This window comes from Lissotriton vulgaris, chromosome 3_1, assembly GCF_964263255.1.
Source record: "Lissotriton vulgaris chromosome 3_1, aLisVul1.2, whole genome shotgun sequence".
Lineage (NCBI taxonomy): Eukaryota > Metazoa > Chordata > Amphibia > Caudata > Salamandridae > Lissotriton > Lissotriton vulgaris.
The window spans coordinates 428,510,254-428,537,045 of NC_141689.1; the positions used below are offsets into that span (position 1 = coordinate 428,510,254).

General features: G+C 42.5%; 1 protein-coding gene across 1 annotated transcript in view; it reads right to left on the reverse strand.

The window, feature by feature from the left end:
* ANKRD55 (ankyrin repeat domain 55) overlaps positions 1-26,792 on the reverse strand; it is a 1,082,889-nt gene that overhangs the window by 668,828 nt on the left and 387,269 nt on the right. The window contains exon 4 of the mRNA XM_086960649.1: positions 25,337-25,446. Within this exon, the coding sequence (XP_086816775.1) occupies positions 25,337-25,446 (110 nt within the window). The remainder of the gene's footprint in view (positions 1-25,336; positions 25,447-26,792) is intronic.

Genomic DNA, 26,792 nt, shown 5'->3' on the forward strand with positions numbered 1-26,792 from the left:
TTACTTTCCCTTTCCAGTGAAGTCATGGACTGAATATTCTAAAGCGTATGAGAACTTTTTGAAATCTAGCAAACAGTATTGAAATGATAACTGTTTCTTTTGACATCGCCCGGACTGAATAGCGTATTTGCATCACATTCTGTTACACTTTGTTACAGCTGCATGAGAATGGAACTTTTTCAAAACTCATGTCATCATGTCCAACGTCTCATTGTTCAATGTGTATTTAACTTACATGACATGAGGAATTGTGCAATCAATTTACTTAATTTTTCTGTATTTGTTTCTTCTTTCTAATACATCACCCTCATCTTACTTTGGACTGACCAATGAAACCGAGTGGTCTGACAATTTGGTGATGGTAGGGGGTGCCAACCCGGAAAACTTTCGAGTAAAATTGTTCAATTTTGTGAGAAACGAGGGCTGTCGTCTGTCTGCGGCTGTCTTTCGTGATATGGATTTCTGGTCTTTGATTTAGATTCCAATTCTGCTGTCGGTACTAGGCATTGTTGCTGACCGGTGTCCTGACACAGATAGAACCTTTCTGATGAAGGGTTCTGGTCTTGTTGCTGTGACTTCTGTGGTTACAGCGACAGACTAAGACAGTCTGCTATCTTGGCGAATTGGACCTTGCTACTTGGAACTTGGCTGAACTTTCCTGATCGTCTTTACAAGGCGCATCTGCTCTGGGCTCCTATGGCAAAATGGTGTTTGTGTGAGGTCGCTATCCACCTCTCCTCTCTCAATCCAACATCCAGTTCTCTGGATGTTGGATTAAGAATATGCAGTGTGAAGATTTCCCCGGCACTAGGACCCTGAATGGGGAATGCCGGGGTTGGATTCACGGTTGTAAGGCTGGAAGCAGCTACGGACAGAGGAAAGTGCTCACCGGCTTTTGTTTTTGGTGGCAGCTTCGGAGCATTTGTGCTGACTCACTGAGGTGAAGTCTGCGCAGGAGACCCAGTGCTGTCCTATGTTGAAGGTATGACTGCGGTGGTGGTAAAAGGGGTTAGCAACGCCCGGTGCCTCTGGCCTCAGGGAAGAAAGGAGAACTCCGACCCAGTAAGGACAAAGTAGAGCAGGCTAAGAGAACCTCTCTATGGAATACTCGGGAACCTGGGGGAGGGGGATTTGAAACCACTAATTGCATGTTTATTTTGCCCTGCTGGAGTCTAGAGATCACAATGGAAATTGATAAAAGGCTTGAAGGAATCCCGGGTGTTAACGGTCATGGCTCAAATAACTAAACTTCCATAAATGAAAGCAGAAAGTCAGGTAATGCTTCCGAAATTGATGCACATCCCTGGTTGTAGCAAAATGAAGTAACTATCTGGAAGCACCTCCGACAGTGGCAACGTTAGATATTACTTTGGAGATGGCATCTGGGGGGGTAGCCCTAACCGAGGTTACTGAGAAAGGCAATGTATTTCAAGGAGGAGAGTTAATGGATAAGGATCCTTGTGCTGTGAGAGATAAAAACTGTGAGGGAAAAGGCGCAGAGGGAATGTGCTTGATCCCAGATACAATGGAGAAGTTTTTTCCCTGACAGATGAATCAGATATTTCAGACACAAGCATCATGGTGACTAGTGGAGAAGGGGCTTCATAGTTCAGTAGCAGTAGTATGCATGAAGATGAGTTTGGTCCCATGCAGCAGAGAAGATCTTTAACTAAAACAGGGAAAAAGAAGACAATTGGGGGGATGAAATCCCCTTTAGAGGCACGTGAAAAAGATAGCCCAGGGGAATTAAGATTGGATTATTCCGGAATACAATTATTGCCTCCAGAGCAAAAAATAGTATGAAGAGAGACATCAGACTGTGGCCAAAAAAGCAAGGAGGGTGAGCAGGGGAAACAAGGTGCCAGGAAACTTACGGAACCCTCACTGGCATTGATTCTGCAATCATTAAGATTTTGCCATGAGGAAGTGAAGAGCAATAATGTAAGGGCACAATTGGCATCCCAAAAAACTTCAAGGTTCCATGAGAAAAATTGGTGAAACTTTTTTGATATTGCTGAGAGAATGTGTATGGTTGAAACTAGGACAAAAGTTCTGGAAAATGTGGTGGCTGCTCTGAATACCCAGGGTTCATCAGAGGAGGGGGTCTTGACCGATGTTATGTGGAAGCTTGAAGATCATGAGAACCGATATTGGCGTATAAATTTAAGATTGCTGGGGCTACCGGAAGGAGCTAAGGGCAGTGACATTATGAAGTATGTTGTAACCTTGCTGAAAGGTCCTCTCCCTGAACTGTCTTACTTTCGGTTGGGATAAGGACAACCGTGTTCCGTTCCGTGCAGGTAACAGCCGTGGTGTGTTGGGGCCGAGTAAAGGGGGATTTCGAGGGACGATGTCAAGGGGAAATTAATTATTTATTTAATTTTCTCTTGGCATCGTCCCTCGAAATCCCCCCTTACTCTGCCCCACCACTGTTACCTGCACGGACCGCGGCTGGATAAGGAATTCCAGCGCATGCATCGATTCCCAATGATGTTGGCAAAAAAAAAACACCAGGGATTCAGCTCAACCTTGTGCAGTGTTGGTGTACTTTTGTAACTTTCTTTTATGGCAAGCTGTGTATGACTTTTGCACATCCTAATGTTAAACGAGACTTTGAAGGAATAGCTTTTTTCTCTAAAGCTGAATTTGCTCATGCCACAGTGGAAAGGAGATGGCGACTCAGGCAGCTTTTCGCCCCTTTTCAGACAGGGTGGGGCAGCAGTGTACCCGCAGAATCCTGCTAGGTTGAAAGTTGGGTTCCAGGGCCAGAGCCATAGTTGTACCTCAGAGATTCAGGCCCAAGCATTCCAAAAATATTTCGGATGGGGAATCTGGCACTAAATAAGGGAGAGCACGGTGCAGTCCAGCTCGTATTATGGGTATTGGGTGAACATGTCGGCTGAAGGACGGAGTAGTGGGAAGGATGGAGATCAGATGTCATCGTATGTCCTCATTCAGGCTCAAGTCAGGACCTGATTGCCGTAGTTTTAGTGGTGGGTGGGAGGGTTCGGCTGGAGTTGATTGGGAGGGAGATCCACATTCTGATGGGGTGGGAAGTTGGCTAAATAACTCAGTTCGTAGGTTATATAAAATGGGTTGGCGGAAATACAATTGGACATTTTGGAGTATTTGTGTAAATGTGTGGGTAAAGATACAGATTTGTTATGGGTTAATTGTGTGTTGCAACTATCAACATTTGCAGGTCTAATGATGCTAAAAAAGGCAGAAAGTAGCAGTGGGATTACAACTGTTGGCAGCAGATAATACTCAGATGCAGGCCGATAAGTTCGGCCGTTGGGTATTACAGAATTTCAATCAAACTCCGGAGGGAAAATTACATTATGTGCAATGTATGGGAGCAATGTGAATGACCCAGGAGAAGATGTTTCTAAGGAATTAGCATTATGGCCTCTTCCCATTATTTAATGTGGAGATTGTAACATCAACCTGCTAAGTGAGTGGTACTTGGAAGAGGGTGGCGGTACTGAGGGAGGAAACCAAAGATTTTCCAGGCATTGATGGGTCTGTGTGAACATCATGGCTTGATTTACAGTTGGAATTATTTATAACCTTTAGATCCTGGGTTAACTTTTCTTTTCACCGCACTTTTTGCATGCTAGATTAGATTATATGTTTGTATCAAACTCTTTAATCCAGGAATACAGTATAGAAAAAGCACCACATATTCTTTCAGAGCATAATTCCTTAGTTCCAGAACTAGAGGGCACTGATCTCAATATAAAGGCAAGGTGTTGGACTTTTGAACAAACTCTTCTATTAAACAAAGAATATTGTAATCACATGAAATGTGGATCCCTTTATTTTTGGAGGGACAATTTGGGGAGTACTTCTATAGAGATGGTTTGAAGGCGTGAATTCGAGAGAAACGCTGAGGTTCTCCTTGAATTATAACAAGCAAAGCAGACAAACTCTACTGAAGCTGCACAGTGTTTTAGCCTCAGCAGAAGAGGGACTGGTCATTGCCACTCAAGTGGGTGGGAATCTGGGAGAAGGTCAATTAAGGCCGACTGTTAACAAGTCTGTTATTACAGAAATTCTGGTAAAAAAGCTGCGGATAAACTGGTGGCTCTGAATGACTCAGCTTATGAATTAAGTGAGCAGATGGGCCATCATCTTGCTATCCAATCTAGACAGCAGGCGATGCTGAATACAGTCCGGTAGATCAATGACCCAGTATTAGGTCAAGTAACTGACCCAGGTATGATCAGATCAGGGAAGCCTTTAAGCAATATAATCAAACCTTGTATATGTAAAACATTGGGAGGGAATTTAATTTTTCTAGGGAATACCTAGACTCAATTCCGTGTGTGAAATTCTTTAGTGAGGATCAGGAGCAACCAGGTGCTCCCCCGAAGTGAGATGACATTGTGCTTTATATAAAGCAGAGGGTAAAGTCACGGGTACCAATTGTATGCATTGCCGACCAAATGTTGTCGTATATTTGCTACCCAGCTCTAGGAGTGTATAAATTATGCTATTTGAGCATATTTTTTAGGGCAGTAGGCCTCTGAACTTGTGGTCCTAAAATGGTTGATTTTCTTTAAAAAAAACAACGGCCAGATGTACAACCCGTTTTTGCTTGCTCAAACTGGTTTGCAAACCTGTTTGCACAGGCAAAAACGTCATGGGCCATGTACAAAGCCTATTTAGTGAATCGCAATTTTTTTGCGACTCACTAAATAGGTTTTGCGACTTGCTGTTTGGAAGGGGCGTTCCCTTCCAAATAGCGAGTCTCAGAACCATGTACTAATGTTTTGCGACTGCAATTGCAGTTGCAAAACACTCACAATTACTACCTACTTCAAGTAGGTGGTAGTGCATTCACAAATGGGAAGGGGTCCTTTAAGGAAAACGGGCTCCATTTAAAAAAAAAAAACTGCTTTATTTAAAAGCAGTCCAAGACAGGGTGGTCTGCTAAGCCCAGCAGGCCACCATCCCTGGGAGGGCGAGCATTGGCAATGGGCTCGCAAATTGCGAGAGGCTCATTAATATTAATGAGCTTTGCAATTTGCGACCCCTTTGGGAATCTCAAACAGTGTAAAACACACTTTTGTACATTTCATTTAACGCCTCGCAATTTGTGCCTCGCAATTTGTCGCAAATTGGAGGCGCTAAATGAAATGGAGTACATCAGACCCCAAATCACTGATTGAACTGGGTCCTTACCCCCCAATAACCTTGATCAATGGCGATTCAAAACTGTATTTAAAAGTCTTGGCCGCTAGGCTAGCACCAATTATCCATAAAATTATTAGGTGCAGCAACATGGGTTTATCCCCGGAAGATCCACAATCGACCATATTCGAAGGGTTATCTCACTATTTGATGCTACCAGTGTGACAGTGGACACTATGGTTTTGATTCTGCTTGAGGAAAAGAAAGCCTTTGACAAGGTCTCCTGGCAGTTCCTCTTGACAGCGATGATGAGAGTCAGGCTAGGCCAGGATTTTATTCGGGTAGTTAAAACGCTAAATGTTGGCCCAATGGCAGGGTCGCTGTGAACGGGGTCTTATCTGAGTCATTCGTAATCTCACGGGGGATTAGGCAAGACTGACCTTGCTCCCCATTGTTGTTTGCTATTTATATTGACTCCTTTATCCGCAGATTGGAGAGCAATGTTTCAATTTCATTGATTCAGACTCAAGGCTTGGAGACAAAAACCCTTGACTATACTGATGACATTGCATTCATGATCTCTGAACCTGTATTGGCTATTAAGGCAGTGGTAGAGGAAGCTGGACAATTTGGGAGATTCTCTAGTTATAACCTGCATAAAAATAAGACCCAGATAGTTATTAATAAAACAATTAAGATGACTGATAGTCGGGTTGTGGAGACAGCAAATTACCTTGAAGTCAGTTTGTCTCCTAAAATAGACAAAGTCGTTAGAGATAATATCGAACCTCTTTTATGTAAAAGTAAGCAAATATCTGCATCTATCCTTAGGGGACAGATGTAATGTGATTAAGATGTTTTTTTCCCCAAAAACTTTTTCTGGATATTCTTTCAGAGTTTTCATACCAGACGTTCAAGACAATGGAAAATTTATTTTCCTGGTTTATTTGGACATACTTCAGACCCAGACAGGCATTAGCATTTCTTAAAATACCCAGAGAGAGAGGAGGGTGGGCACCCCCTAATTTGAAATTGTATTATTGGGCTAGAACACTTATAGATAGTCGAGTGCTGCTACAAGAAAATCCTGATAGTGTGGAAATAGAGGCAGTATCCTCCCTGTATGAACTTGTTGATGGAAAAAGAGGTATGGGATTGTCTATGGTGGCAATTAAACAACTGTTACTATAAAAAGTGCATTTTAAGACCCTTCATGGAGTATTTAGGGTTTGGGGTGCCATGCATAGAATATTAGGGATTGGCAGATAACGTTTTTATAAACCGCTGGCTAATAACCTAAATCTACCACAGGCTTTCAGAGATCAAGTTATGAATAATTGGGTGGTAGTCGGGGTTTATCGGTTGGGGTGTTTTATTTCCTCCTCTGGGTTAAGCTCTTTTGACGAGTTGAAAAATGAATTTAATTTTGGGTGAAAAGATTTTTGTAAATACTTGCAAGTGAGAGATTTTTGCTACGAACAGGGGGCCGGCCAGCAGGATTTGTAAGATCAGAGTCTATAGAGAAAGTACTGGGTGCACGAGACATTCCAATTGAGGAAATGCATGTGTGCCTTGATTCTGTCATGACCGATAACATGGATAAAAACTCACAAAAAAGTCAAGAGAAGGGGGGTATATCAGATAGAACATTCTTTCAATTCCTTATTTTGGCACAATCCATCTTAATGTCTGCGCGATTACAAGCACAGTTTTATAACACCTGTTTTTTCTTATATTTTACACCTGTTAAGACTGCATAATGCGGAGAGGTTAAAGGTGTGCTTTCGATGTACACTTCATAAAGCAGACAGTGTACATATCTTTGTGGTCTGTGGTGAGCCAGAAAATTTGAAAAAAGAAAAATAAGGGGGCATATTTACAATAACTGGTGCATCCCTGCAAATCAGCAAGGATGCACCAGTTATTATGTGCCAAAACTGCCATCATGGATGAGCCGCATTTACAATGCGGCGCACCATGGTGCAAAAATGGCACAGATGCGTGACACATCTGTGCCGTAAAAGTGACGCATTGCTGGAGTTGCGTCGCAAGCGCGACGCAGCTCCAGCAATGCTCTGGGGGCCCTATCTAGTTAATGCTGTGTCAATCCTTACGCCTGCTTCAGGCAGGCGCAGGGTTTTGATGCAGCATGGGCCTAAAAGTGATTGAGTGAAATCTTGTAGATTTCACTCAGCCACTTTTAGGAGGCGTTCCTGAGCCGGAACGCCCCCCCCCCCTGCACAGGAATGCCTACATGTGGCGCAGGGCTTTACAACTTGATGCATCTCCCAGGTGCGTCACGTTGTAAGTACCCCACACCATGGAGCAGGATTTGCGCCGCCGCTGCGTCACCAAAGTGACGTAACGGCGGCGTAAATGAGGCGCAAGGGCTTGTAAATCTGCCCCCTTGTTTTCTTTCAGAGGACTGGAAGTTGGATGTAGTTTTAGTATCAGATGTAATCTTATCAGGAGTATCGGAGATAAATGAGCTGGAATATGGGTGTGAGCTGATTTTTATTGCAATTGTAAGGCTCTGCATTGCCTCGGCGAGGATGGATCCTAACCAGCTCCGGTTCCAACAATGGTTGGATAGGTTTTAGCCAGTCTAAAATTTAGAAAAGGGTATATGTGGAAAGGTAGTTGTGCACGACGAAAGGGTACGAGAATCTGGGCCCCTGTATCAGAGCAGGTTTCGGTAGGAGTGAGGGCCAATCAGTTTTAGAAAGATAATCGTATGTATATTGTAGCAGGGATTCTGTTTATACACAGAACTGTGCATAAAGACTTGGAACCTCAGTGAATTAGGGTGTGCCAAAACTCACCTTAGTAGCCAAAATCCCTTACCAGACTAGCAATCAGTGTCTCATTAGTTCTGTCATACCCCCAATGATTAGACAACCCAGAACATGGAACTTAGAATACCTCAGGCAATGTTGAACACATGAACACTCTTTCGTTATACTCTCATATCAGTCCAAAACGGGGAGTAAATGAAGACACATGCAAGTTTGAAATATTTATTTCTAATGCCGTGTTCTCAGGCACAGTATCTTAGCTAATACAAGCAGACATATTATAAGCAACAAGATTATCAGCATAGTTACTATTCCATAAAATACAAAAGGAGAAAGCATGTTAAAAATGCTAAATGGAAATAGGCTAGATTACGCCTAGATTTCACACTCCCTTGTTATTAGGTTGTTTTATATCTACAGAAGGTCTCTTGGGTTTACAAGGGCGGCCCCATACCTCTGGTCCTAATAGGAATGGATCACATCGTTTTCTACACCAGTTCTCTGCATGCAAATGTTCTCCAAAGTGTGTTTGCATCCCTGCGCAGTGCATTATTAAACTCGCCAAAATCAGAAGTGGCAACAGCTGCATTTATGTTATGTCTAGAACGTGCGATGATCAGACCAAACAACAACCACTGTGTTGAAATAACCTTGAAGGCCTCGGCACTGACTGTTCACACAAAGCTTACCAAGCAAAGCTGCTACTATAGGAAAACATATTATTCTCGTGTGAAGCAAAACAGTCTGCTAGACTCTAAATATTTGTGATAATGTGCGCCGTGTGCAAAGGCAGCACAAAGGAAAAATGGCGTTTAAACTTCTAATAAGCTCATGCTAGCTTAACACAGTGTAAATGCAAGGCACATCCCCATGACACCCTCCCTTGATCCGAGCACGGATAAGACAAAGGGCAAATTTGGAAAGCAGAGTTCAAGAATAACTGTCAGAACCAAGTTCAAATTGCCACAGGGAAAAAAAGGGAACAAAAACTCCATAGTTTAAATGTACTTCAAATCAAGTAATTTTAGCCATGGACATAGTTAAGTCAATAGGTCGAGGCAGAAAAAAATGAAACTGAGGAAAAAAAACTCCGATGTCCAACTCATGAACTCGGTCATGGAAGAGAGAGAAGCGATGACACAACTCAATCCAATATTGTATATGCAAAATATGTAACAACAGCCTCCAATAGGAAGTCACTGTTCTCATCCGAAAACATGTCAGCCATCCTATTTAGCAAAGGGAAAGAACATACATGTTCTTCAATTACCGGAGCCTCTAGCACCATCAGAGTGAAACTCGGTCTAACCTCAATGTAGCTGCGTGCCAAGAAATCTTGCACCGCTGCGAAAACATCCCAACGTCCCAGGACTCCATGCATCGCTGCAAAGGCCATAATCCCTCCGCCAGAACAAAGCAATTCATGAGCAACAAAGGGGCTCATAAACTGATTATAATCCGCATCAGGAGACACCGTATTGCAGAGACACAAATCCAGGGCCCAGTCAAAATCGCAACTCAGGCAATGAAAGACAGGCTGGACGCATGTAAACTAAGAAAATCGAAATGATAATATAGAAGCGGCACTCAATGTAGCAAGAGGCAGCGCTCCATAAAATTCAAGCATTCGGCAGCGGAGCAGCAGCAGTCGTGTCAGATCTTCTCGCAACACAGGACATGCATCCATTTTTCAAATAAACAAAACAGCAGAAGTAGGCCTGCAACCAGAGCCAGCATTAAGGGAAATCCACCAAACAGGCTGGAAAAAAATCGAATGAAAAAATGCCGGGAATACACCAAATATAGTTTGAAAAGAAGACACAAGGCCACCGCTAACAACTTTAAAAAAGTGAGCCAGCCCTGTGGTGGAGGATGCATTAAAGATAGTGTGAATAAATTCACAGAAATGCAAGGGCAAATCTGTATTTAATAAATCATACACTTCTGTGCGGGTGTTTGCCACGTGAAGGACAAATGTTTCACAAGCAGATGTGAGGGCGACTTCTTTCTGGGACAATAGAGCTCTAATACGACTCATCTTGTTGAACTCTGCTTTCAAGGTCGGAATCGTCAGCCAGATGGAAACATCAAGCTTACCATGCAGAGGAGGAAACATCACATTTTTACAGCAAACCACACGCTCACTGAGGGTAACTATGTAAGGAATTCCTGTCACCATCCCACAACAATCTTCATTATTTAAAAGTAAATAACTCATGTTTGCCAGTAATGTGAATGTTGGTATGATAGTAGGCACTGGTGTACCTTTCAAAATACAGGCTAAATTCGGCTCGTTCTGGTTACTAGAGCCATGCAATTGGATATTCCTACAGATTAGTTAGTGATCTGGTGTTGTACTGCAATCCTCACCATTCAAGTAAACCTCTTTCCCCTCCCTAAGGCATCTATAGGTAAATGGTAGCGACCAAGCTTCATGGAGATAAGCGGTGCCCAGAGGTCCATATCTGCCAATTGCATAGTACTTCATACAGGCTTCGAATTTGAAAAGTGGAAAAGGTAAAGTTATTAATCCGTGAATAAGCCACGTTGCCGAATTGGTCTCAGCCACAGAAAATGGTAACGGTTCTAACTTTTCAATGTCTAACATAGAAAAATTGTCTCTTTCATTGACATAAAACGTTGCTTTTCAGTCAAATTAAACGGGGCAAATAATGATGACGTATTCATGCAGTGCCATGGCACTTTTTCAGCTTTCAATGTTTGTAAAGCTCCTGCAAACTGCATAATAGAACGCAATTTATTTTGGCCATGGTACAAAACAGACACTTCATCTTGAACAATGTCAACAACAGACGACACAATATTATCTAACTTGTAAATGCGAGAAGAAAGCGTGTTAATGCTGTTATCTACAACTGCTAGCACTTTTTCTAAATTTACTTGATCTATAGCTCTGATGCGGGATGCCGCCTCAATTTGGGACAGTTTCCAAACTTCATTGTAAATAGCATATATCCATCTTTTAGATCTGCCTGAAGCCGGGCCGTTTACAAAATCATTCAGATCAACATCGCCAGTCAATTTAGATAAATGCAGCTTAACTGACGCCAAAGTGGAGTGTTTGAGCCAACTCTGACATAATTTGCCTACAGAAAAGGTAGTCACAGAATGGCCACTTTCAAAACGGGGATCCACCCTGACCTGTGTATAGCCTAAAGCTAAACCCAGAAAAAATGCTGGCATGAATCAGCACTTCTGTGCCACAGCAACCAACCCTTAGGATCCAAACTGGCTTGCTCTGCACTATGCACTGTAGAAGGGGGTGGGTTGGTTGTTTCTTTCCAGGTTCTTGTTTACAATAATGACATTTTATATGATAATATACACTGTAATTTATTTGTGGAATTTTGAATGAATTCTGTTGCGTATCTTCGATATGTCACCACTGTGTATGGGGGGGCAGAGGGAGGGTGGGTGGTCGGTGGTTGAAAAATGAAAAATTCAATAATTTTTTATGTTTTTTTAAACAAGGCTCACCTGGCTTCTTATCCCTATCAACACATACAATGTATGTGTCCAAATCTGCTGTATGTTATTTTATGTGAATGCAAATGTGCTGTACCATTAGAGTGAATAACTTAACTTTATATTCTTAAACTGACTCTGCTGTTCTGACTCATCATTCCTTGAGAGTGATTTAATAGTTTTGGGTTACATATGATAATAGTCACTTTTAGAGCTTTACTTAATTTTAACAAATGTGAGTTGAAGATACAGTAATCCTATACCTGGTCCTCATTGGATAGCTGTCCATCCTCCTAATATCCAACCCCTTTCAGCACAGAGCAAGATCCATTGCAGTGCCAACTGTGCTGTATAAGGTAGCAAAAGGTCAAGAAAATATAGTATTTATGCAAGGGCCCAGTAAAAGCTACAGCAGGATAGTCCTCGATAGCAAACTTGAAATGACCGCCCAAGTCAATGCCGTCACCACCTCATGCTTTCATCCCTTGAAGAAAAGGAGAAACATTCTCAAATGGCTTCCAATCAGCACCCGCAAAACTGTCGAGTACGCCATAGTCACAAACAAGTAGGACTACGAGAACAACATCTAGGCAGGTATCAACACATGAAGGTGCTTCACTCGCTCCCCATACTCAAACGAGCACAATTCAAACTTCTCACCCACATTTTCAAGGGACTACATAACACTGGCCAAGCATACCTCAACATTCGCATCTGCTTTCACAAACCTTTCACTCATCTGAATTGCTACTTGCACACATTCCACGCATACCAAAAACCATATCCAGCGGTCGAACCTTTTCCTACATCGCTTCTGTGGAGGAAGGTACCAACTATTGTATGCCCAAACCTCTGAACTGTGTTCCCATATTTTCATCTTTACCTCAAATTTCCTCCTTCACCAGAGTCTCTCTGAAGCTGACTTGAGAGGCTGGGCAAGCAGGTCAGCGAGGAGAGCTGCAGCAACAATTACCTCCAGGCTCAGGGCTCCGGAGCCTGTTCAGGGGTTTATTGATTCCAAGATTCTAAGTCTTCCGACCACGGCACTCATCCCGGCTAAAGTGAAGCAATGTACGGAAGAAGCGGCCTTGGCGAATGCGGCTGCCATCATTCAGCGACTGTGGGGTGAGCGCCACAGGGGGTATGCGGAGGCGGTCTTGTTAGTCTCAGGTGCGGTCTGTGGTCTGCTTGGTGGGCCCCACTCACCACAGGTGCACCAGGGGCCCAATCTCTCTTACGCAGAAGTTATTGGCCTCCGCCTTTGCCACACCAGGGAGTCCTGTATGAGCCCTGTACCAGCCTCACTATTGGGCCACCGGTCCAGTGTAGCAACCAGGAGGTATGTGGCAAATTGGGAGTTAGCATAGCTGCTGGCCAGCCCGGCAGAAGTCAGGCCAGGGAGCGGCTTGTGGCTACCCATGTGCTCTCGTTCGAGCCCCCCCTTTTTCTCCTGGTGGAGAAGCAACTGCCCTAGGGGGGGTTTGTGGGGCTTTTTGGGTGCCCCCTCTCTTACTGCAGCCTCCTCAGAACCTTGGACCTCTGGCTGGGGCTGGGTGGGTGGATCTTTAAGCCACTAAGCTAAAACTAAATGTTCTAGTTGCTCCAACCCCCACTTCCTGGGTCACCCTATGACCCACTGCACAATCCAGGTAGCTAGCCCCTGCAACAGGCGGCCTCAGTAAGCCTCCTTTGTCGTTTGCCGTCTGTCACTGCAGCTTGGGCCTCGGATCGCTCAAGCGCGGGGTGCTGAACTGCTAAGAAGGCCAGTTGAGAAGACCACATACCGCCCCGCCGGAGTGCAAAAAAAAAAAATAGAAAGACAAAAAGGAGAGGATCAAAAGAACAAAGAACCAAAGAATTGAGGATCTGAGGAGTGCTTTCTGGAATCAGAGTGCCATTAGCGTTACATTGTGCGTTGGTCTCACAGCAGGGTTAAAAAAAGAAATGTGACCAGAAAAAGGAAAGCAGACCTGATTAAGAGCGCCATTTCGCCCCAAGAGAGCTTTCGGACGGCCTTCTCCCATTTGAGTCCAGAGCTCAAAAGTACGGGCCGAGGGGGGAGCATGAAAGAGGCCTGGGTCCATTGGCCCTACCCAGTCACCACTACAATCTCACCCCGTCATGGATAATGGAAATAACTGGGGGGTAACCCACCAAAGGAAAGACCCTGTGACGAACTTCTGCATCCTCCTCCTCGGGGCAGATACAATGTAATTTTCAAACAATCTCACAAGAAACTCCCTCCCACATCTCACAAAGAATCCAAAGGAAAACACAAGGTGCTCCTTATTTCTAAACAAGCCGGTCTTGACGAGTTCAGAGTCTCCAGTTCCCATGGGGGCAAATTCAGGTGAGAAAATCCCCATTCAACATTCTACCAAACTTTGACCCGGAGGGGGTGGCAAGGCAGAACAATTCCTTTATGACATCAGCTTAGATTCACATAAGCAATTCACCCATTGGAATAGAGTCTCAAGTAACTTCATCAACTACAGTGGTTCCGCAACCACTATCACCTAAGGAGTTGAGGAGGTGGAGCACATCAGAAAATGAGCAGGGGGCCTTGTCAGATCAATGCCCAGCGCCACAGATAGACGCACAAATGGAAGCGTCTCTAGCACAAACGCCCCTACTCAAGAGGACATCAAGCCCTAACCTCGACTCTTTGCATCAATCCTATGAAACTGCTGCTGCGCCAGCTTGCCCTGTAAGCCCAGCTACTTCAAACATGGTCTACCAAACTTTCAAACAAGACACAATAGCCGAAGCTCTTCTATGGCAATCACAAAAAATTGAGCTTCAGATCATTCTAATACAGTTGATTGCCACAATCCTAGCAGACCTAGGAACTAGGCTAATATTGCTAGAACAAAAACTAGGCCAGATAGAAATGGTCCAATTTTGTTTTTGTAACCAACTAATCGACAAACTAACCTGGCTTCCAGACGTTTTGTGGGCTCTGCTCGACAATGAAAAAATCCCATACTTAGGAATATACATCCAGACCACCGAGTAATCTCATCCAGCAATCCCACACCGACAGCAGATTAAGTGCCGCACTCAGTGACCCTTTGGACACCTAAATCCTGCAAAAACTTGGAGCCAGGTCTTTCCAACAATATTACTACACTCCCCATGAATCTTCTGTCAGACAAACGTTCTACCCAGCACAGCCTTAACTCACTTCCAGCAGTCTTCCCCTTTCTCGAAGAGCTAAAAAGAAACTGATTTTTTTTCCAAAAAACTGCAGCTACAAAAAAAAATGCTTGTTTATAACGGAATAAACCGGACTGCAAATCCCAGAATAAAAAAAAAAAAAGAAAAACCTGGACTAGAGCTGAGGGAGCCCTGGGTTTGGTGGCAGCACCAGTCCACTACAATCGGATGGAGAGAACGGTCCCAACATTCTTTTATGAAGCCCTTGTCTATCACTTTAGAAAAAATAGTATTGGATGGTTAATAGATGGAGACATTGGAGAGAGGACCAGCATCCCACCCTGCAAGATATTTCCCAAGCCTGCTTATGATTGTAGACAAGGCTGAGAGCACTCTGTCACATGTGATTAATGTGTGTATTTGGTCCAAAAATGGATATCTGCCCGTCACGTGGACCTTTGAGAAAACCTCGTTAAGCTTCTTCACAAACTGCTGTTGTGTCACCTTTGGAAGCTTGTGGAGATGGGGAGTGGGGGTGGCTGAGCAATGACTGCACGTATTTTACATCAGAGGACCCAGCTTCTCTTTGTTGCTAGACCTTCTTCGTGCTTCAAAACATTAGTTCACACTGTGCACCCACAAGACATGAAGTGAATAAACTAAATATTGTTGTCTAGGTAGACAAACCACACAGTGAAACTACCTAATGTGTGTAGGACACTGCATTGCCGTTGATGTAAATGAATGACTGCCCCCTGCTTAGATTAAATAGGCCCCATGAGTAGACAATACAGTTCTGTACTTTACAATAGACCTACACAGACCACATAGGTGTGTGTAGGAAATTTGCAGGTCTTTATAAGAACTTCTGGAATTCTATTGATGGCCGGTAAGGTTCTTGATAAAATAATTACATTACCAAGCAATCAATCCACTGAAATGCTCTGTCCGAAATTGGAAACGTTATGGTCACACAGGCATTAATTCAGGGAGGTCGCTACCAACATTGTACTTTACAAACTCTCTGGATGATGAAAACATTCAATTTCTGGGATGAAGTGAAGAGGTGCGCTGAAGGTTCTTTGTGAACACTGAGTAAGGCATTGTTAAATAACAAATCCTTTAATAGTATCTCACTAGGCTAGAGCCGTCTATTGTTTTATGTGATCTTTCCTTCAATGCCTTTCTGCCTCAAGGCAGTAGTGTCTCTGGATATAATATTTAAGAGAGGGACGGGGAGGATTGGGTACAAAATGGACCATAGATTAAACTGCTGGGGTCACCTTCAAAAGGATCTTGTCAAGGGGGTGGGGGGTATACACATATAGATCTATAGACCCGCACGCACGCTAGGTTAATCGCAGCTTTTAATGGAAATACATTATAATTTTGCCTATTTTAGCTTCCTGGTGTAAACAGTTTGCCTGAAAGATATACCAAAGCTCATGCACGACTATCTCAATCCCATGTGTGATGTTCAGGGTGTGTGAATGACCGAAGATCACACAATAGTATGAAGGTGAGCTGACACCTCGGCTCAATTCTATGGATTTCTAAAGCACCCCTTTTCTAAGTCTTCTACTGGGTTAGTGTGGTAGACTGTTCAGAGAGAGCGGCAAGTGTTTAGATATCCTTTCATGGGCATTGTACACAATGGGAGATGTATTTGCTAAATTGACCCAGTAAGGATGTCGCTGCTCGAAATGCAGATCTCCACAACAGACCAGATCAAATAACCAAGATATTCATCATAAATCTTAATTAAAAAAAATACATAACTGGTCGTCTTTTGCGTATATGTCCTCACTGATCAAAAAGTGATGGCTTTAATGCGTAACTCACTAAGAACATGTGTTTTTTTGGGGGCAAACAGAACTCGTTATAACCTTATTGGTAAGTCCCACTGCGATTGTGTTTGATACGAGGCTGGGACCTTCGGATAACTACTGTATCTCTACAGTGTATGAATTATTCGCTGCGCTAACCACCCGTACAAGACAAACCTGAGAAAAAAAAGGGCAGAGAGGAAGACAAGAGGGGGTCGAAGAGGAAGCAGGGAGAGGAGGGGAGAGAGCTGCGAGGGAGGAAGAGAGTGGGCCACAGCAGGCGGGAGAACCTGACCATGGGCTGAAACACCGGAGGAAGGCAAAGCGAAAGCACGCCATGCGCATGTTGACGGGACGAGTACACGTGCATTGGCTGGGTGCGGCTGGTGCGTGTGTGTTTGTTGGCGGAGGACGCGTAGAACTCTGCTGGAGGCAAGCAGGTGAGAGCGGGCCGAGTCACAGATCGTTTATCCTGTCGGTGTTGGGGATTGAAAGCGCGACGGCCTATAAGAGCTGCTTGGTTTTAACTGTAGGCCCTGAAGTATTTTATCCTCTCGGGGGGGGGGGGGGGGGGGGGGGGGAAGGGGTTGGTTATAGCGCAACGGCCTTTAACACTTTTATAGAGCTTGAGTTGAGAGGCCTTAAGTGCTTATAAATGGACTCTTGAGTGGGTGTTATTGGGGTCTATGCTTTTGCACTGCGTCTTGTGGTTAGTGCAGTTACTGTATGTGGCTGGCTTGCATGGACGGAAGGGGGACAGGAGATTTGCACATCGCGTGTGTTCACGGGCGCGTTCACGACCTCCATTCGCCCTGCGCGTGCCCATCTCTTGTCTCCCTTCCTAGGCAAGTCGGTGACAATAGATCTTGCTAGAGACAGCGCTTTCGCGCTGCGTCACCAGGCGAGACCTAAAAAGGTACCCGGCGACAACAGGACCAAACTTCACAGTAAGTGCACCCAGACAACAAGGAAAGATAGTTAAATTTTTCCCAATTTTCAACCGTGGCGGTAAACAAGGCAGACAGCCTATTGAAAAACAGTATGGCACTAGAAGGGATTGGGGAGACATCCCTGCCAACAATGCAATAGATAACCGAATCAAGGGACAAAAAGGGAGCACAAACGCCTCCAGCTATAAAATCCCAAGAACTGGGAAATATACGCTCCTTATTGGTCCCCCCCTTACGTAAAGAGTACACTTCAGAAAATGATCCTACTCTAATGCGTAGTTCAGGGCCCACCCCAATTAAACTGGGAGAACAGGAAATCACTACCTTGCGCCAGAGCACACTAGCAATCATGGACCTTTGTCCTACATTAAACATAAAAGGAACGGCACAACAAAACTGAGAATACGTCACCGTAATTCTCCAGGTCTCTGCCACTTTTAGACAAGCACCGCAAAACCAAACAACTTTACATCTGGGAAACTACAAGAACTCCACAGCTTCCCTTGAGAAGCAATGGTCAGGCTCAAGATAACCTGAATTCTGACATAAGGGAATCCACAAGAGGCATCGTAAAGGGTACATGTGCCGAGGAAGAGCCAGTAACCATTTATCTCCTTCAGTGCCAGTTTCCAAGGGAGCAAAATTAAGCTGGAGGAAACAGTAGAAGATTTTTGCAATCTAACCACCTTATAGACGATCACAGTCAATTGTACTTGCCCACTCACCTCAGGAATATCCAGCAACTGAGCTCGCTGTGAAGAGAGACAGTAATGAACCCCTTATTTTGCAACTGGGGGAACCAACTCAAACCTCCACAAATGGATCTGCACAGAAGGGGGCAGCCAACCGCGATTCAGCTTTAGCATTTATTCCACACTTCTTCTTGAATGGCCCTCTGGCTATATTAAACAGGTTGACTCTGCTGCGATTATTTCAACATATTCCATCTGTGAAAAACCTTACCTCAACCGAGCTTATTTCGGTTAAATTTGCTCACACCCCTGGCAATGGGACATCAGAGTCCACAACCACGAACTGGGGTTCAACTGCAATCAGAGACGCCATCCTGTGAGAAACCCTCACCTTCGAGGAATGGAGCATTGAGGTTCAACTATATTTCCCACAAATACCAGCATGTTTTACTTTGGGCGAATACAGCTGTTCCTCGCTAAAGTGTCCTGAAGGGTGCATAGGGTGCAACCCATGACTGGCTATTAAGCTCCACAATAGCATCTCTAACCCCTTGATAGTACACTGCGGAACCAAGGAAAGAAACCTCAGATATCAAATGTCAATTCAGAACCACAAGACTAGAAACCAGCCCTCAAGGCACCAGAGATGTTACTAACACCACTCCTCCTAACACAATGCAACACTGCTCTTTGCTTTGTTTAAGACCGAGGATCGGGAAACAGGCAATACAACCTCAGCACTCAATCATCTCAAGGAATGTGGCAGGCCTGGCTTCAACTCTATGTTCAAAATCCGGACGCAAATTTCTAAATAGCGACATCTTATGCATGCAGGAAACATGGGCATGAAATACCACAGTATTATATGGGTTCTACTAAATCTTCCAACTAGCCACATGTACAAGCCTGTTTGGGCGGCTTTCAGGCGGCCTCTCGATTTTCATAAAGCAATCAGCCAAAATCTTAATCTCGCCATGCATCCAAATCCACTGGGGTTTGCAAGCGGTATCCATAAAAGGCTTAAGATTAGGTCAGAAGGCTCCTCCCTTGCTCCTAATCAACTGTTACTTTAACCCCCAAAAAACTCACAGAGTTCCCGCCATGGACTCATTGTGTTAAAGCTTAAAAGAAATTCTCAAGTCCCACCCTTACTATAAAATGGTGGTGGCAGGGAACTTTAACATCAAGTCCATAGGCAAACATCATAAAGTGGAACAAATGAGCAAGGGACACGAACAATTTAATGAGTTGAGGGTGTGATGATTATCACACAACTCTTAATTCTGATTCCTGTGCAAACACAAGTTTGCACATGGATCAGAATTTAACCCTGGACTCGTAATGAGGGCCTATCTTAGAGAAATATTGTATTAGCTGAATTCACTTTACTCACAACGGGTGCGTTAAAACAAGCGTTAGACTCTTTGCTGGGCCAGAGCAGCCCATCATAATACGGCCCATGAGTTTCACTTTAATAGTGACATATATACATTACCTTTAAGCAGTGGAGTAAAGAAAATTGAGGAGGCCCCACTTCAAATTACATGCTTGGGGCACCCCGCACTGTGGATCCAGTTCGGAGAAACAGGCCAGGGACCTGCCAGTGCTGGGGGAGGGGATCCGTGGGAGCTGCTAGGGCTTTTGTTATGCCAATGACTTTAAGTCTACTGGCCTATATACCTAAAGGCCTCACATTTGAGCTTCTCATTAGGCTTTACCCATTTCCCTACAACTCCACCAATAGACATGATTGAGCTTTATCAATGAAAGTGACCTATATACATTACCCCTGAACTCAACCAGCTTGGTTGATTTGTAAACATACATCTAATTACCACTCACAGAACTGCCTCCATATACTTATATTAGGATGATCCGATATAATGTGTAAGCGAAAATCCTCTTTATTTTCTAGAGCTAATGTAATTCCAAGTATTAAAATATGTGTCAGGTGCTCTAGCCATATACATTTAATAACAATTCCAAACAGCAATTCTGCTGTGGAAAAAATCAGTCAGACTACAAATTAACTGTTTTGCGTCTAGTGTACTGACTTCGTCATTAGCGCCATGTAATTAATTTTGCACTTAATTTGACAAATCAGCACCATCAACTCACGTATCAAACATGTTTCCCACAATCAATAATTCAATCAATAATTCCTTGGCAATGCTAAATAAATGATAGATAAATGCATGATGCTCAACTTGCTAGTAAAATCATCATATCCATGAAGACTTTAGTCCATTGACTTTGAGCTAATGAGGCAGACTGAAAGAAACAGAGCAGCTGTTTCTTCCGGCTTGGAGTCAAGGACTTGTCCATAACCATGGAGATAAAACACAAGCTCCACAGGGCCGTATCAATCTATCTGCACTAAGAAATTACTGCTAGTCCAAAACATTATCAACATGTGCTTCACCTACACCATTCTTCTATTCGAGTTAGATGTGCTTGTGTACCATGTGAAGCTAATAGTATGATTGTGATTTATAGCAGTTTTTTCTCAATTTAAGTTTTGAATTGAATGCTTAGGATGTTGTTTAACCTGTATTTATACATCAAATTAAAATGTTGTACCACTGTAACATGTAATTTTTTATTTCTTTTAAAAAAAAGTATGTATCAAAAAAAAATGTGCAATCAATGAAATAAATACCATACATAATTAAAATATTTATTAAATCCTTCATATATATTGTAAAAAAGGTACACACTATACAAAAGACCAAACTACAAACCATTTTGAAAAAGGTGTTTCACACAAAAGGATAACATTTACTCTTCCAACAGAAACAATTTCGGACATGGTGTTTGTTCCACACTAAAGGAGGTTAGATGTACTATTCACACTCCAAAGTAAACCATTTTGGGGAAGGTTTTTGAACCTAAAGGGGTTACATTTAATATTCCCACTCCAATATACACCATTTTAAGGAAGGTGTTGGACAAAAGAGGGTTACATTTAACATTGCTACTCCAGTCTAAAACATTCTGGGGAAGATGTTGGGCACTAAAGGGATTGCATTTGCTATTCACACTCCAATCTGAATCATTTTGGGGAAGGATTTGGACACTAAAGGCCCAATTACATGTCTGGCAGTCCGAAGATCGCCATACTCGTAGGGGTGCGGCGGTGGCGGTGCAGCCACCGCCACACTGGCAGTCCGACTGACCGATTACGATTTGGGTGGTTAGACCACCCTGGAACCGCCGCCATGGGAACCGCCGATCCCTGGAGGTGACGCGGCGGTCAGAGGCCACAATATGCTTGGTGGGACCACCGTGGTCCCACCAAGCATACTACAAGTTTCCTTTCTGCTGGTGGTGTCATGGAGGTTCCTCTTCCATGTACAACGTGGTGGAGAGAAAACAAAGGGGGCCCCACAGGGCCTCCTGTGCCTCTACCACATGTTGATGCACACAGGGGGCATAACGTTTCCTCTGTGTGCATGCACACCAGTGCCTGCAAGGCATGGACTTTCGAGTCCATGCCCTTCAGGAACCTTGTGGTACCTTTTTCAAAGACACGCCACCTCTGAAATAGGCACTGCCGCGGGACCGCCACGCCGCCTGCACACCAGCCAACTTTAAAGTCGGAGTCTGGGGAGCAAGCAGCGAGTCTCAGCGCTGAGGGCGCACCGCTGTGGCATACGGCATGCTCCTGCACCACCAAAACTCAGAATCGACCCCTAAAGGCACTAAATTTTCTTTTCCCGCTCCAATCTAAATGATTATGAAAAAGATGTTGGACACAAAATTACTGTTTTCACACCAATCTAAACAAATTTGGGGAAGGTAGTAATCACTAAAGGGCTTAAATGTACCATTCCCACTCCAATCTAAACCATTGTGGGTACTGTGTTGGATACTAAAGGGGAAACATTTAGTATTCATACAAGACAATACATAATTTTTCAAAATTTTAAATAATAATTGAACAAAGTAAATATAACTTACAATACACATTTTACAATTCATATAAATAGTCTAAAACGTAAGCTTAAAGTAATATAAAATAAAACAAAAAATATGAACAAAATCTAAAAATAAACAAACATTTAGCAATCATATAAAAAAATGTAAATGTAATAAATGAAAATAATAATATAATTTAAATATTTTTAAACTATAAGATTGTAATCCTCCACAACACCTTTACAAGCAATATATATATATAACTTTGAAACTTAATGTGTGATATTTCTATAGATTTAAATAAACTATAAATTATTTAAAAACAAAAATAGATTATTTAAATAATGTAAATAACATAATTTATTATCAAACTAAAATACACACATAAAATAACTACACATATACATAAATGTAAAATATTCTAAATAATCAAAAATAGAACATTTATGTACAACTTTAATATTTTTGTATATTATAAAATGATAATTGAAATTCTATAAATTAGAAATACATTACTTATAAACTAAAACAATTAATAAACAAATACATCTAATAACAAATGCTTCAAAGTTACCCAATTTCCCCTACGTCCCACCATCCCAATAATGAATATATTATTGACCATTTAATTAAACAAATTAAAACATTCAAATTATGGTTTGCTAAGATATATAATAAATGTACATTTCTAATATACAAAATCAATTGAAATAACATTTATTATTTTTTAAATGCAGAAAACATTACAAATTTTAATAAAACTGTCAAAAATATTAAAATACATTAATACATTTCTTAAATATTTCACTTTTAATTATAATAAAATAATAATTTACATAAAATAAACTTAACATTAAATAAATAATAACTACATTTAACATATTTTCCAAAAAAAAATATATAACCTTGATATAATAAAATTATTAAAATTCAAACTTTGTCAAAAACAAAATAAATGTTTCGCTTTGCAAATACATTTAAGAATTATTTTTTCATTAGTTTCTCACAGTCACTACCTGAAATCTTGTCCCCTTTCCACAAATATGGGGAAAGGTTCTGGCCCAGTATCATCTGATCAAACCTGGAATTATTTTCACTGACCCGTGTGGCAAATGAAGACTTCATCATATATGGTCATGCATCTGATTCAGATATCCAGGTATAAACATAACAAAGAAGACACATATGCCTCAAATATACACTTTCTAATTAATCAACTAAGCAGAAAATGTGTTTTGGGTGACGCTACCATTGTCCGCGATGGATTTCATTAGCTTCTCCTGGGTATTAGAGAGAGATATACCTGTTAGCAATTTCATGCTGTCTAACTTTGAGAAGTATTATTGGGTAGATCAGATTTAATTAGTCCCCCAGTGATCAAATACTTCCTTATGTTATATTTACAAACAAAACAAACTAATATAACCCTGCATTGCCAAGCAGTCCATCTATACCTTACTTTAAATATCATTAATTCTGGATCACCCCATTGAATCAATACTTAGGACTTTGGAATTATTTGGTAGATCAGAATGCTTATTTACGCAGTATGCCTTTTGGTCCAACCCAACTTTTCTCTTGGAGTTATTTCAAAGCCTACCTAATGTATGTGCAATAAATGTGTTCGTCAGGCTAGTGAGACATGTAAACTGACCTTTAGATCTTTTGACATACAAGAACAAGAGAAACCTGTAAGCACACAGTTTCTAGCATATTGCCAGGGTACACAGCAGTCTATAATTATGGGAGGAAAATACTGGTACGTCCATTGAAAATGTCAGTACTGCAAATATTAATTGTTAAGAACGTGAATGTTCTGTTAAGAAAATACCAACTTGCAATATTAGTTGACACTAAAAGAACATTTAAATTATACAGTACTTTCAGGAAAAGAATATATATTCTATACTAAGGGCAGAAGTTTAATAAAAATATTTTGGGAATTTAATTGAAGTAAGAAGACACGATGTACACAGACTAATATAAAGACTCATATAATGAATATTTCGATATTCCAGTACAAAGTGGACTTAGTGGGCCTGATTTACTCCAATAGTTGTTAAGATATTCTTGACAATGATGGGCTTGTTTACACACATGGCACTGGGCTACTCACAGGCAGCACTCTTATGTTCTTAGGCTATTAACATAATGTGTTGTTCACTGGAAAACCATTAACATATGAAATATAAATTCTGCATTTAATTAGTATTACTTCCCAGGAGTATGCTTTTGTCATACCAACTATTACTCACATTTCTGACCTTCAATTGGACACACTAGACACCATAGTATATAAGTTTAGTAAACAATTACTTTGCATATCATTACTGAATCTTTTAGGGGTGAAGCTCAGCATCTGTAGTTCCAGAGGTGATTAAAGACCAAGGGGCCTATTATGGTGAAGGTTGGAAAACCTTTGACCTTCATTGGTTTCAATTACGACCAGCTGATTATGTATCCGGACGGAATTGAAACCGGCCGGTCATTCCAACTAGCTTCCAACTGGCTCAGTCAGCCAGTCATAACCCGCTCGTAATCCCAAAGGGCAGGCCTTTCCACCCTTGGGATTAAGATGCCGGATTTCCGTTATGGTTTCCATTCTGGCCTGTGTGACATGGAAACCATGTTGTAGAGCGTAATTGGGGGCCCCCAGCTGGGCCCCCTTGTGGTTGCGGCCTCGGGTTGGGGGCCTAGTGGGCACCTATGGTGCCCCCCTGTTAATCCCTGCACACCGTGGCAGGCACCTTGAGGTGCCTGCCACGGGTTACAGGGATAAACAACACATCCCATTTCCTATTGGGAGCATGTAACAGCCGGGTTACTGCCGTAATGCATGCTTCCATAGGAAAATGTCAGAATGCAACCGAAAAGTGTTCGGTCGGATCCTATTGTGGTTGACGGGATGGCAGACTGGAGGTCGGTCGGTCCAGTTTACAAGATGATGCCTCCGCCCGACATTTTAATCACCTCGCCTAGTGTGCAATAAACAGATAATGAATGTTCTCATGAGTATGGATTACATTTTGGATTAGGTGATATAACATAATTAGCATTTGTGATTCCACTTATCGTTGCACCTGGTGTTTTTGTTATGCTAAGTATTTTGTATGATTTTGTACAAAGTGAACTATGAATGGTTGAGGCCCACCCTTGATGGCAAAGAGGTAATAACTGGCAGAATTTGTGTGATCTATTTGCAAAACGAATCTGGATTTAATTTACAGCATTATAACATAACAAGAGGTCTTTATTCTGATGATCAAAACAGCTATGTAATAGTGAACAATTTTGGATTTTAACATATGTGATATAGCCTTAAAAAGTTGATAACTGTTTAATGTCAAAATCAACGAAAATAAACCGAGAAAACGTACCTCACATCAGACTCTGCAGTTGCTGCATGCAGTGGCAATCTCCCATTCTTATCGGGGATATTCTGCTTGGCACCATTTCTCAGCAGACTAACGCAGCCTTCGAGCCACCCCTAAAAATGAGATAAAAATAGGAACTAGAAACTTGATTTCCCCAGCAAATATCTTTCCTGTTTATTCAGCCCTTCTTGTTTTGTTCGTCTGTTACTACTAAAGTCCATAGTTAGATGTTTGTGATTTCTTCACCTGCAGCTACTTCATTAGAAGAAAGGCTATGTCAATGTTTAGCCTTAGTTCACGATCGAAAACTAAAACAAATTCTCAATCGAGGAGGGACTTCACATCAGTGCTAAGTTTAAATTGTATTGCAGTGGCTGCAATGCAAATAAACTAACTGTAGTGTCCTGAAATGCTACTGTGCTCTTGAGCGTAAACTATAGTCTGTTAATCCTCTCTAGGTCCCTACATTCTAAAACACTATGGGGATGATTAGGATAGTGGCGAATCCACCACCGGCAGCCTGCCAGTGGGGGATTCACCGCCATCGTGCAGCCATTCTCCTCCCGCCAGATAAGGATGGCGGGCGGATTGCTGGCGGACGGGAAGTCCATCCGCCACGGGTCCGACACAGGCAATCGTTACGATTGGCTGTCGGACCCACCCTGCATCCACAAAATGGTGCCCACCAGATTAGGATGCTGCATACCCGCCAGCATGTGTATGGCGGCTCAACTGCCATTCACAGGCTGGCAGGAATGTACTTTGGGGGCAGGTAGCGGGCCCCCCTTCAACAGGGGCACTCAAGTTTTGTACTTGGAGGACACCTGTGGTGCCCCCTCCCAACATTTCCCTGCACTATGTGGCAGGCACCGCGTGTGCCCACCAGGTAGTGCAGGGAAATGCAAAAACTTGCATTTTTACCATTGCAGCGGGTGGTGCAGCAGGCAGCACCCACCGCAATGGTAAAAATGCACAATGCGACCTCCACAGTGGCGGTCTCATTGTAATTGCACTCACGGGACTGCCGCCATATAGGCAGCCAGTCCCAATACTCATGACGTCCGCCATCATAATCAGGCTCTGTGTTAGGGTTTCTCTAGGAGTTGGCAGTTACTCTTGATTCAGTTGCTGGCTGAGGTGACTAAAACAGCTCACCTTACCTCCCCATCAACTAACCGAATAGTTACATGAAACCCACAGCTAGTCAAGGAATATTATTGAGGCTGTTCATGGATCATATATGATTGACAAACTTAATTTAGCCTCTCATTCGTATCCCACTATATTCTACATAGGAAGATATCTTTTTATGTTTAAATCACTTTATATTATTAGCAAACTAGGCTACGCTAAGGTCAGTAAGCCTCAAAACAAAAAAGCTTGGAAGGAAGGAACAACCGACAATAGACTTGAATTGCTGGTATTGCAGCAAATAATGAATCTTTCATCACAGCATTTT